Source organism: Varroa destructor, unplaced genomic scaffold, assembly GCF_002443255.2.
Source record: "Varroa destructor unplaced genomic scaffold, Vdes_3.0 BEIS01000002.1, whole genome shotgun sequence".
NCBI classification, from domain to species: Eukaryota; Metazoa; Arthropoda; class Arachnida; order Mesostigmata; family Varroidae; genus Varroa; species Varroa destructor.
Window position 1 is genome coordinate 9,617,195 of NW_019211455.1, and position 13,145 is coordinate 9,630,339.

General features: G+C 40.5%; 1 protein-coding gene across 5 annotated transcripts in view; it reads left to right on the forward strand.

Moving 5' to 3' along the window:
* The window catches only part of bwa (alkaline ceramidase), a 21,341-nt gene continuing 8,196 nt past the window's right edge, over window positions 1-13,145 (forward strand). For 2 of the 5 annotated variants that reach the window (XR_015320148.1, XM_022794231.2), the window contains exons 1-2: window positions 12-1,280; window positions 5,373-5,483. Coding sequence is in view for 4 of the 5 variants with exons in the window: in XM_022794231.2 (XP_022649966.1) it covers window positions 1,166-1,280; window positions 5,373-5,483 (226 nt within the window). In the remaining variant the exon portion in view is untranslated. Of the gene's footprint in view, window positions 1,281-1,932; window positions 2,037-5,372; window positions 5,484-13,145 lie in introns of all 5 variants that reach the window. The other 3 variants (XM_022794233.2, XM_022794234.2, XM_022794232.2) reach the window with 3 other exon arrangements.

The following is a 13,145-nucleotide window of genomic DNA, read 5'->3' on the forward strand; positions in this document are numbered from 1 at the left end:
TTATTATTGTTGTCCGGTCTCACCCTCGCTCAACCCGCTAGTTGCCCTTACCTATTACTTCGGTTGTTTATTGGTTTGAGTTACTGCCGCTCCTGCCGCCTCATCCGCGGCTACCACTACATCCTACACCCGTCGCTTATCGGCGGGTCCTCTTTTCCATACGAGGATAGGACAGGGAAGCAACAAGGTCCGAGAGCGCCCATGGTCCGTTTATTCCCGCCGTTACAAATCGCTGACACTAGTGAGCATTGCTAACATCAACCAGGACTATCTCTGCGGCTGCTATTCTGGCCAGTGAAGACGAAAAGCCCCTGGGCCGCCACCACATGGAAGAGAATTAGCAGAACGAAAGCACATTATATCTGCAGGCCGCCCATTGTAGTCACCATCGTAACGCAAAGCGACAACTATTAGTAGGCAAAGTTTTGGCACGATCGGCAGCAGAACATCCAAGAACCGGAAAGTAGTAATCGGGTCGCAGAGATTTGTGGACACCAATTAGGATAAGCGAACAGTTCAAAAAATCGACAGTCGGAGCGACACCCGAAAAAACCGACGAGCGAACAGACGAGATGTTCAATGCTGCATTGTTATAGGTGGACAATGCTGCTGCAGCTAGAAGTTGCAGGAACTGGCAATAGTTGGTAGTACTAGTAATAATATTAAGACTCAATGACCAGTGACGATTGAATAGAGCTAGGAGGATTCGGGAAGGCTCTTGCTGATGAACATCTCTTTCCGGGGGTCAAATCGACACTGACGGCTTTCGCGCTGATCGACAATTGGATGCTGCCTGAAGCAGACTTTGTATGCGGTGCCTCAAAAAAAATCTTTTTGTGTCAGCGGATACTGTTCGTGATGTTGATTAGTGCTCCTTTCTCTGCCGTTCGCAGTGTGTGGAACCGTATCGATGTTGCAGAGGTCGCAGTTGAAAAAACGCAAACCTTGTGTTTTAAACTCTCAGTATGTTGAGAACAGACCACTGAGTACCTGCGGCAGGGATTTTCACGACGGCAAAGTGAAAGAAAATAGGTGAAAAATAAACGTGGAGAAAAGTTGGCATGCAGTTATAGGTATTGTACATGTTGGAACACACACGGTGATTCATCGTAGTCCTCCTCCACAAGACCTCCAGCAGCCAGAACAAAGATCAGACAGTGGCAAAATGCCACCTTCACCCCCGAATAAGGTAGACAAGGTTGGTTTCTGGGGTCCCCCAACCTCGACACTCGACTGGTGCGAGTACAACTATGAAATCAGCTTCTATATGGCCGAATTCTGTAAGTAACAGTTAATTTTAACAGTATGTCTGTAGTGATTTCTATTAAATAAACAAAACATAACAACTATAACGTTGTCATCACACTATAATTTTGCTAAAGAATAAAACTGACATTATTAAATATTACGTCAACCTGTTTTGTGCCATCTCCTGTATTTAGATACGTTAGTTAGATAGACCTCAGAATAAAGGCCTTGGTCTGCCTATGCAATGATTGCAGTGTACCTGAAAGAGTCGATTCTAGTGGCTTTACATTGGGCCAGCCGAATAACTCCAAACAAAAATCGTTGTTGCTTTCGCGTAGAGCTAAACACTTTGCATTTATGCACATATAAGAGAAGGGAAAGTAATCATTCCATTGGAACAATTCAGAGGCGGACGATTCGGAAGCTTTGCCCTCATTGACCTTATGCATTCATATGTTATGGGAGGGTCGGGCATAAATGAAGATGGTGAAAAAGTAGCGAAAAAGAGGAAGAATAAACCGTAGTTCTTTAGGTATTGGTGTACATATACATTTGATATTGGCAAGAGCCTAAGTGACACTTTTATCATATATATATATATATATATAATATATTAATATATATATACGAAGAGATTTAGGTTCGTAATCCTCGAGTTCTGTTTAAAAGGAATTTTGTTTAAAGAAATTGATGAGCATAAAGTGCCACCGGCCCGGACTTGGCCTCCTGGATAATACATCTACGATTTTATGCTCGCCCATAGGTCGCCAGTGAAGCTTCAGTGAATCGTAAGTGGAGTTACGCATCGTTCTGTGAAAGAGCCATTTTAGTATTTTTATTCGTAAGAAATTACCGAATCATAAATGTATCCAACTGGCACTTAGCCGACAGACTTTAGCTAAATACCACTGCTACGCAACTGTAAAGGAACTACCATATTTCGCGCGTCTTGCTAAGCTCGCCAAATCTATCCCGTAGAGGTTCATCGCCTGGAAACATAAACTATCGAAGTCTAGTCATTAACGATTCGATAACGACTGACTATGTATCTTCACTATCTGGGACTATATAAAATGAAATGGGGCAGATCCGTCGCTTTTGGTCCTTGAGATGATCGCTTTTATAGATAGGACCTCGTGGCGCCTAACCATGTACATCTGTCTGAGCGTTGTTTATTCACGTATCTATCATTGAACTAGTATGTAGCAGTGCAAGTTATACTTGAATCGTATAGATTTGATAAGTTTCGTAGTGACCGCCATATTTGTGCTTAAGGTAGGCTGAAAAACAGGTGTACTGGATTTAGCTAGGTAGAGCCAAAACCCTTCGAAAGCGCTTGTGAATGGATTAGAGTTCAATAGCACAGCATTTTCGTTATTGGTCATGGTCTTAAAATCGCTGAACCCTGGACAAAATCTACTACGCATTGGCTTACTCTCATAAGGACTCAAGCTTTCATAGGCAACACAGCACAGTATGATCTATATGCACGGTGCTTGCTGAAAACGTGTCCGTGCTCATTTATTGAAAAAAACTTCGGAATCGTAGGCAGCTGGCTATACGCAGTCTTTGCTTCACGGCTAACGAAATGACATTATGATGAGCTCCGAAATTGCCATTAATTTAGATTAAAAGCGCATGGAAATGTTGTCGTTTGCTTACGGCTATTTGTAAAAAGCCCTTGTATTCAAACGTAATTAGGCGTATTTACTATATTTCGCTATGTCCACCTCTCTGTAATTTTGTCACAGTTGTAATACGCACACGTCATAAAGCTGACGTGTGGCATCTTCTGTAAAACAAGCATTGTCAAACAACAGCTCAGTTGAAGATTCATTCATCTTACTTAGATTTTTATCTGGAAATCATGACTCTGTGTAAATTTGTTAACACAATAGATATATTACATATATAAGCTTTTTCAATTTTACTGTTAGATTAATTTGAATTGATTTGCACCTTAACTTAAGGAAATCAAGCATAACAAGCTTCACAGTCAAATGATGTCTGTTATTGCGGCACTCTCATTCATTGAACCCTGGATCATTTCGTGGACTTGGATTGTAATTCAGCGCATAGCTTTACTCCGTATTACTTCGAAAGCCTGATGTCCTTCGGCTAAGAGGACAAGCACCATCGAAGTTCAGACACAACTTTTTGCGTTCACCAAACATAAACAATCTAAACACAACAGAGGCCCTAAATCACTTTTGACTGCGTAGTCACAGAGGATGGCACATGAGGGCGCCAAGGACGGCAAAATATTCTTCTTCTAAAGCATGGAGGATTTGCCAAAACAGATGTTATCTAACCAGAATCCAAAGGTAACATCTACTATTCCATGAAGGTACCTTCGGAGCCGTTTCGATATGGCGTTTATTCCACCATAAGCATAGACACCCGAACGTATATGAAATAATAAAGCCTTGAAATATAGTATATATTATTTCATATAATATATACTATATTTAAAGGCTCTCTTCAAACATTTATCCAACGAACACTCCTCGTGAGTAAGCGTGTAAATGTCTTGACTATTGTATGTTGCAAAGAAATTGTCAGTATCGATTTTTGTAAATTAGCTGAGTAAGCCAACTTTGAACCATGATGATAGAGTGATTGGCCACTGCCGCGTCCAGTTCTCGTCAAATATACTTTTTGTTATTGCAATATTCTGCCATTTCTTACTTCATTTACAATTAGACGGACTCGGTCATGGCTTTCGCTAAACCACAATCATCCATTATCCATGTATACACAGAAAAATTCCGTACATATTTACTATGCTCATGTCGGGCGTATGTTGGTCCAGGACTGTTATACTTAATCAACCGTATATCTGTAGCCGGAATATGTCCCAATTAAATTAAATATCAACTACCCTTGTAGCGTACTTCCAGCTGGTTGACTGATTCATGCATCACTGATAATCCACATGTATTTCATTTGTTAGTGGATGTTAAGGGCACAATTTGCTCATCGTTGCTATGTGCATTTTTGAAAAATTAATTTGTTTGTAGTTGTAGGGGCATCTTATCTTTTTACCAAGTGTATTTGAGGAGTACTGAAGGCTATAAAAATTGAATGCCAGCAAAAACAACATGAGACGTTGTCGATTACTGTGGGATTCCTGGAACGAAGCTGTAGCAGTCTTTCTCAGTGAGCAGGCGGCGCGACCCTGTGGAACACGATAATCTTCTCACGTCTTCTAAGAGGAAGATTATTATATGCACTAGATTTGTAGTCTAGTAATAATGACAATACATTGAAGGGAGCGTCAAAGGGTTTTCGATTTAAGCAAGATCTTTAAATAGGTTTGGATTTAATAAGCGGACCCTGAACCACTTTTGGGCATCGAATGGTAGCGTTATTTCAAAACTAGATGACATTTTGATTGTAAATTGTTTGTCTCGTACGCATTCGAATTATAATAGAATATCGGAATGAAAATATACTAAGTTTGGAATTACGTAAGCCGGCCATTTATCTTTTTATCCTTATTATCTGGTTTATACTATTGGTTCATTAGCAGTTGTTTTGCATCGAATCTTACTCAAACAATGCAAGCTATACGGACGTAGGTTTATCAGGGCATTGAATTGTCATTTGGCTCTTTTGCTTGTATTGTAATCGCAAATAATATTTGTGTTTCGACTCCGATCCACAGAGGTCGAATCCCACATTCGTTGAGGTCTGTTGCCGGGTCTGGCAGACAGACGAAACGTCTAGCTTCGAAGTGGACGGACTAGTGAAGATTTCGCGCACTTTGATGGTAGATCCTGTAATAGAGTTCTCAGCGTTCTGCCCTATGTTAGCTTGGGTTTCCACTGGCCATGGATGTTGGCTATAAAAGCGATACTTACAATTACCTAAAAGTCCGAAAATATCCTCTCAGTCGGAAACGACTAACAGCAACTTTACGCACTGGCATGTCTTTTTATTTTTTTTTTTATTAAAAGCTCAAAAGTGTTTAATTAAACGAATAGAAAAGGTTCGGCTATATAGGCGTCTCTGATAGTATGAGAGTCAGCACACTCGAACTGGACTTTTTTCTCTGTGCTGTTTCGTAGTCATCGGAACTGACGTTGGCAGCGTTATCCTACTCTTGATTCGACTGTTTGCAGGGAACACGGTGTCTAACTTGATCATGATTGTTCCGCCTTTATGGGGAATCTACCTCGGCTTTAAGCACCATATCGGGATGCGGATTGTCCTCTGCTACGCCTCTTTGCTCAGTAAGTGTAACTTCTCAAAAAAGGAACTAGTGCGACCATTCTAAACTGAATCTTGACATGACAGTATGATACAATGTAAAATGGCGACATTTCTGTAGTCTCAGTAATACAGGCCTTAAGAGCTTTTGAACAGTGTGGAAAAGTATGGTGTATACGAACCAGATGAGCCAAGTAGTCCGCCATATCTGTACGCTTCGCATGCCGTCGGCTAGGAAGTAGTCAAATAATAAACATGGAGCTTTCATGCTCCAAACAACTTGATAGGAGAACGTGCTTGGCATAGTGGTAATTTACTAGTCTGTGGAGATTCTGTTAGTTTCTAAACAAAAGCAGGACCCAATCGGTACAAACAAATAAAGGAGATAAAAAACAAAATAAAGCACGTTTCCCTTTTTCGATTTTCTCCATAATGGAAACTAGACACAGATTTATATATGAAGAATCTTGAACGAATACAACGCCTCGTTGCATCAAAATAGAATGTGTCACTTAAATATAGAATTCATATGTCGTTATTTTATAGCTAGCGGATGAGTGTTGCTTCGGCGCGTTGAAGGCCGGGATGGGTAGTAATCGCACATTTATTGCGTTATGCACACCGTTAAAAACCATACGAAACAAGCAATGAGGGCGACGGCAGGGGGCCGCAACAATAAAAGGCCTAAAATATGCCTTCATTTCCGACTAAGGGTGTGGGGCTCTATAGAGTATGAACTACCATATTGCCTTTTGAGTGATAACTAACTTTTAAAACCTATACCAGGTTCTATCAGAGGTATCCTATTATAGTACCATGTTATTTGGTCGTGGGTCGAGATATGTCTTATCTTTGTAGATGCTGTACATTAGGGTGATCTGTATAGAAAGCGTTTTCCGGAAAAATTAAATTAACCGACAAAGCCGGGTGATTTACTGATCAGTGCGTCCTACCGTAGGGTCTCTTCTCAGTGGTTGTTGTGATGACAGCGGCAAATTTGATTTAGTCGCATACCGCCTATTTTATAGCGATACATTTATTCTTAGTGTTAACTATTGAGCGATCAAAGTGAAAGAGGTGCATTTATAGGTTCAAAGTTGCCAACAGATCATCCTTATTTTATCTTCATTTTATGTAGATCTGAGTTGATTTCATAATAAGTACTCAACGGCGTATGCCATTCAAAGCATTTGTAGTTGCATGGAAATTAATTAACAACAACCGACCTGAGTGCTGCCAATGGACGCTCGCCTACTCGAAAATAAATGAGCATGATATTAGTTTTTTCCCGTTATGTACACGAGCCAAGGTGAATCGTTATAATCCATGCCTTTATATATATAGATACATACATATAGCCATTGGATCTGGCTAATTAACGAAAAAGATACCCGGAGGGGTTGACCTTTTCATGGGAATCGCTTATCCTGTAGAACAAGGGGGCTTTCTGTGTTCGTCATAAATTTTTTTTGCCACTGTCCTGGACGCTTTAGGGCACGTCCACCCGCAAAGCAGCCCACCGTTGCTTGTCATGTTTTTGGTCAGATTTTGTAAACTAGAAGCACAACTAGAGAACGTCTAGCTCATTCAGTTGCTACCCTACGAAGGGCATTAATGCAAAATCTAAGAGCTGTGATTGTGTTCAAAAACCTTGAAATAGATTGCGTTCATGTTGATTACATGTGAGAAACCGTAAAATATTAGTAAGTATAACGCCTGTATTACACTAAACAAACGTAATTTTGTTCGACTGTTCCTCATATGTACTGTACCGTATAAAGTACAAAACCAATCAAGTATATAAGCATAAAGAAAAATTATATGCTACTCTAAATCGTTCTAGCCCGCGACATTCTGACATATTCGCACATACGCTGGCCTTAAAAGGCGACCCGTAACCACCTTGTATTTTCTGTTAGTCTAAATATTCATTGTAGTTGCATCGGTCTCACACTTATAAAGCTGCTACCATTGCATCCAGATCTATACAAGCAGAATGCAGTGACGCGCGCGAATTAATTCTGCTACCCTTGTCTCTAACGCCATTTTCTAAATAACACCTATCCGGGAATCTGCCGCTTCCAGTAATCCGTTAGACCTCATTTGTTCGTCCAGTAAATGTAGCCAATGGGTTAGTACTTTACCCTGCAGCTATGCTATTTTACTTGTCTTCTATTTAATTACTTACGCCGGCTCAAAATCTAATTCTGTTAGACAATCAGGACGAATATAGACCCGCACCCTGCGCCCCCCTAAGATTCTGCTGGCTGTAGGCTGTGGAGCAGAGATAGCATAGCTCGTTACTGACGATCCAAACACCGTTGACATCTCACAGCTGCATATTGTTAATACCGAATTCGCCGATTGCATCCTTACTAAATATATAAAATATTACGATTACCGAGTGCTTCCGACTACTACTACTACCCTCACCGCAAGGACCTTAAATTATCTGCCCGGGTACTGTGTAGTACCTACCGTGCAATGCTTCGATATGACTTTCATGCCGCAGACTGTGCTTCGAACGCTACTAATAGGATTATCTAGAAAATTGGCAGCAGCAGAAAAATAGAGAGAAGCAAGTTAACGCAGCGTTGCTGAAGTTATTCGACGTTAGGCAAGATTTGGCAACGGCCTTTGTTTTTATTTCAGGACACGGGGATAACGCTCAAGTGTGTGCCTAGGTTTGGGTAGTGCTTATTATGCTGGTCTTTGTTGAAATGTACGCCTGTTCGTATAGGAGTGCGTGTGTGTGTGTGTGTGTGTGTGTGTGTGTGTGTGTGTGTGTGTGTGTGTGTGTGTGTGTGTGTGTGTGGTGTGTGTGTGTGTGTGTGTCTGTGTGTGTGTGTGTGTGTGTGTGTGTGTGTGTGTGGCGTGTGTGTGTGTGTGGATACGTCAGCCTGACCAGAGCGCTGTATAGAAAATCACTCTCGAGAAGTGAATCGATTACCTGGCGTTTACTAGGCAGGGTCGCCGGCGTGGCTCTGAAATTGGATTCAGTCTTTTGGGCAACTCGGAAAACAGTAGGCGATTGACCACCTGTTCATTCGCTCAACAGGTGACAGGGCATAGATCAGGCCAACTATGGACAGAACAGGCCCACTTGGCGGCTTCTATTTCTTGTAGAGTGTGCCGTAATTATTGTCGTTAGATCTTGGGTTCAGATAGAAACTTGACGAATTAAGGACAAACTGTTGTATGAGAACTAGAAAACGACTTTCTAAAGCCTCGTACAAGGGTTGGTTGAACCAGAAAGAATAGCTAAAAGTATGTTAAAACATTGTTAAATATAATGCCATTTAGTGGAAGGAGCATCTTTGCCGGAACATAAAAAAAAAAGAGAACGGATTCAATTGTTCATGTTTCAGGTAATATTTTTTACTTAAGCTTTAGAGCTCCACCTGTGCTTGTATATTGATTATGGACTGCAGCTGTATATTCTAGGGACTCGTCAAATATGAAGTTAGTTATGAAGCGTCATATGGTATGTTTGAGCATAATTACATACTGCCATAGGTGGTCACATTTCTCCGGAATATCTGTGTTTGTGATGGTCAAGTATATAATGCGAAATGCAGAGTTAGTTACCCAAAAAATCTATTACCCAAAAATCTAAAGCTATATTATTTTAGAGGTATTTACCCAGTCAGTATTGCAAGCAAAGCATACTTGTGTTAGACCCAAACGTTCTCAAAACAAACTCGATCCAAAAACTTGAAAATTTCAATGTACATAATATAATATATAAGAGATTGCTATCGATCACGCCAATCTCAAACTGTCATCGGGTGTTTAAGACGTTGCTCTACTTCTGTATACTATTATATCAAATGAAATAGAAGATAAATAGTAGACAAATAAATAAAGATAAATAGCCGGAAATAGTGTTTTGTACCGATGAGCGGTTTAAAACCTATCTGTAAGTATTTACAAATATGTGAATATAACTGAAATGAAATTACTTATTTGTAACGTCCGAGACCGACCGTTTTGTATCTCTCGATTGTGACGTACTGGCCACGTTTACATCTTTTTCCGCTATCTACCACAACGAACGAGTATAGCAATCTAGCAATTATCTTTACGTTGTTCTATTTCCAACCAAAAATCCAAACCATCTATTTCATATGCGTCTTTAATATCGCCAAGCCTTGTCATGTAACGAAGACTAACGCAGAAACTATAATGCACGAAAGCGCATACATTTAGGTAAACATAACGTCCCTTGAACCAAGCTTGTTCGGCTTTGTTAAATTGGCATGACAATACGCGGTGAAGGTGAATAGGGTTTCCCAGCGAGAATTACATCGGGCAACTGAAAGCCAGCGGCTCTTGCGAGGACCTGTATGTCTGCGAGGACACGAGCGGGCCAACTCGCAGAAAACAGCATTTCCACTAAGTGAAGTTCCTCATTCAACACATATTTTGAATTCTATAAGTCTAGTTCGGTCTTGTACAAAAGTCTGCTGTCTCTAACACGTTTCTAAAATGTAGGCAAGCATTTAAAGACGCACACATTGCATAAATCCCTCCAGATACCAGGTCCGACTTCGCCGCGTTTCTTCTGTGTAGAGACGGTACAGTTTACAACTGACGGTAGAGACAACTCTGACGGTAGAGTTTACAACTGCCAATCCTCTTTAATACCAAATACAAAAATTTCACTTATCGCAAACTATAGGAATTCTTTATATCGATACGGTATTTGGTGGATCGCGCAGATATCACTTTGGGCGCATCGACTATGTCTTCGTGAAAACACACTTTCTGGGGAATTCTTTTCGCCCACATCAAGATTTATAACGTATTCTGTATGTGACAGTGTTCATATAATAATAGAATTCTGGCGAACTATTGTAGATCTGAAATTAGATTATAAAAACACACCTTCTTGCGCTACCGAGAAAAGTATGGACATTGTGCCGATCATAGAAATAGTCGTGGGTATCAGTAGGTGTTATGCCGCACAATATTAGTAACAACAATAACTAAGTGAAATTTTGAGCACAAATCTAAATTCAATTAATATCGCCTGTCGATCGTTCTGTGGTAGAATTGAGAGTGATCAAAACAGCGAATATGTTTGGATGACAAAGAGTATCTATTTTGTATAGCACACAGTTGGCCCGTCATAAGATCAGCTATGAAAAGACACATCAAATCTTGGTTTGTTTAGCGGCTTCGTATGTCAACGAAGCCGCGCTATAACCTTTAATGCAAAACTTAAAACGATACTTAAGGGCATGTAACATCTGGAAACAGCCCACAGGGAGCTGAGCAAAGGTGACTTTTTATTTTTCTGGGTATTTCCATTTTATGCCGGCATTATCCGCAAAAACGTTGTTTTCTTCTTCTTCTTTTTTTTTTTTTTTTTTTTTTTATCAACTAGATTGTGATATCCAGTTATGGCAATAAAGGATGTTAGCTGCTACAGGAAAAGGTGGTTCATGGCCGACAAGGAACTGAAATAATATTATGATCGCACCAAACCGATTTGGCATCTCTACGAGCGGATCGCTCGACCTGTTGTGGGCAGAGCACATTTAGGCGCCATAAGCTGCATTCATATATGTGAGATTTTGCTGCAACGATTTTTAAAAGCGTTCGTTCAGGCAAGATGTAGACAAGCCCTAGATAATTTTGTTGTATAAAAAAAAGAAGTTTGTTGTATGCCATATTAATGGTTACCTGGATGCCGTTGATTCATTGGGGGGTATGGATCCTCATTGAGATGAATTGCGCTGCTGTAAGCTCCACTCAGATGGACTCTGTTAATACTCGAAAATCGTCTCGCTGATTTCGTTAATGCTGATCAAAAATAACAAATCTTTATTGGAACATTGAAGATTCTGAATACTCAAGGCTTTACTGGGAATCAACTAAACACGATTTGTGCCTTGGCAACAAGGAAAATGAAACACCACAATCGTATGCTGATTCCCAGAGGCTGATGTTTGTCCTTCGTGCTTGGCCTGGTCAATTATATGCATTGAACGCTGACAATGAGTTATCGTCTACTGACTTTCGAATTGTTTGTTATTAGGTTATTCATTCGAAAAGCGCTAATTATAATCTTGTAGCTTTGTTCATTTACCGGAAGCTGGATGACCCTGTTACTCCTAGACCAGGGCAACGGTCTACCGTAAAACCCTTCTAAATATTCTTTATGAGAAACGAAGCAAGGAAATAATAAAAATTTACTTTCACAAAGTCGGTGTCATTCGTTATATCCGGAACAATGCAGCGTCTGTCCGTAGAATAAACGAATAGAAGAACTAAATTTACCATCGATTAAATTCATTGGGAACGTTAGCCATGCTGATTTCATACTCACTAGTAGATATCGTAGAATCTAACATGTTTTTGGTCATTTTATTGTGGGGTGACTTGAATTGTTTTCGGGTGCATATCCAGCAATTTTTATTGTGGCACTTTGTGACCATTTGTATCGTCTTATAAAGTGGTCGTTCAGTTTATTACGGCGGTTACACCCGTCAAAAGCCGCTAGCGGTTCAAATACGAAAGCTACGAGCAGTTGCCAATTCTAAATCGATGCTTTAAGTGCGCAGCTTAATCTACCCGCAGAAAGTGCCAGGGTTAGGATCTCGGATCTAATGTTTCGTATGGTCGTGAATAGAAGATAAATGTATTTTGTAGGTTTGGCGGCATAATATCTACTGTTAAAATGACAGCATATTTTAGGTGGAGGAGGATCGTCATTTCGATACAAGCTAGTAACTGGGTTTTTGGATGCACGAGATCTAGCATTGGCTCAGTCGGCGTGTCGTTGAGCGATATAAAAACCAGCTCGAGGCAGGCCCGTCACCCCCCCCCCCCCCAAAAGGAGCTTGCCCGCAGAGACACCTAAATGCATCAGTTCATGTCGTTAAGCCACGTGTCAATGAAAATTGGCTAGCTAGCTAGCTAGCTAGCTAGCTAGCACAGTTGTTTAACAGTTCTGATTCGTTGGAGCCAAGCGTTACTCGGTTTGAGTCAGATGTACAGTTGGACTTCTAGTTCATATCCTCTGTTTATTCATAAGACAGTATGTTTAAATGCTGTCTTCAAAGAGGGGTAGACTTGAATAGGGAGAATACCATGCGGCTAAGGGTAACGCTTCGTCGGCATGAGACCGACATGGGATCTTTGCAAACGTTGAAAGGCTTGGCTAGAAGACCAGTTAGCCTGCGTGATAAAAAAGTGCTTGTGATCAAAGTGAAGACTATCATAGCGTCAAACTGTTTTAGAGAAACGTTTGGCGACGAAAGAATCACCGTGTGTTTCATGGAAAATGTCTATTTGAATTATTTTGCTTAGAAGTAACTGTGTATGACACTGGTTGAAACGGAGCAAATAGTACATTCAAAAAGCAGAGCTTCTTTCCGATAATGGGAGAGCATGGGCTTTGGCCTTTTGATCAACGAGTGTAATACTCCACTTTCGTCGCTTTTACTAGTGATTTAATAAACATGTTTATAATTCGGGCAGCGGTAGGTCTTGACTAGAAGAGCACCTACACGGGCAATTGTTTATGCAAAGAGCAATTAAAAAAAAAATATGGAAAAGCGCTGTACTTGTGCATGACGGTGTCACCAGCTCATTTAGGATAATATTTTCCACAGACTAATTATCATAGTACATCCTGCGTAATGTATGATAGTATGACTGGTGAGCCGCTTATGATA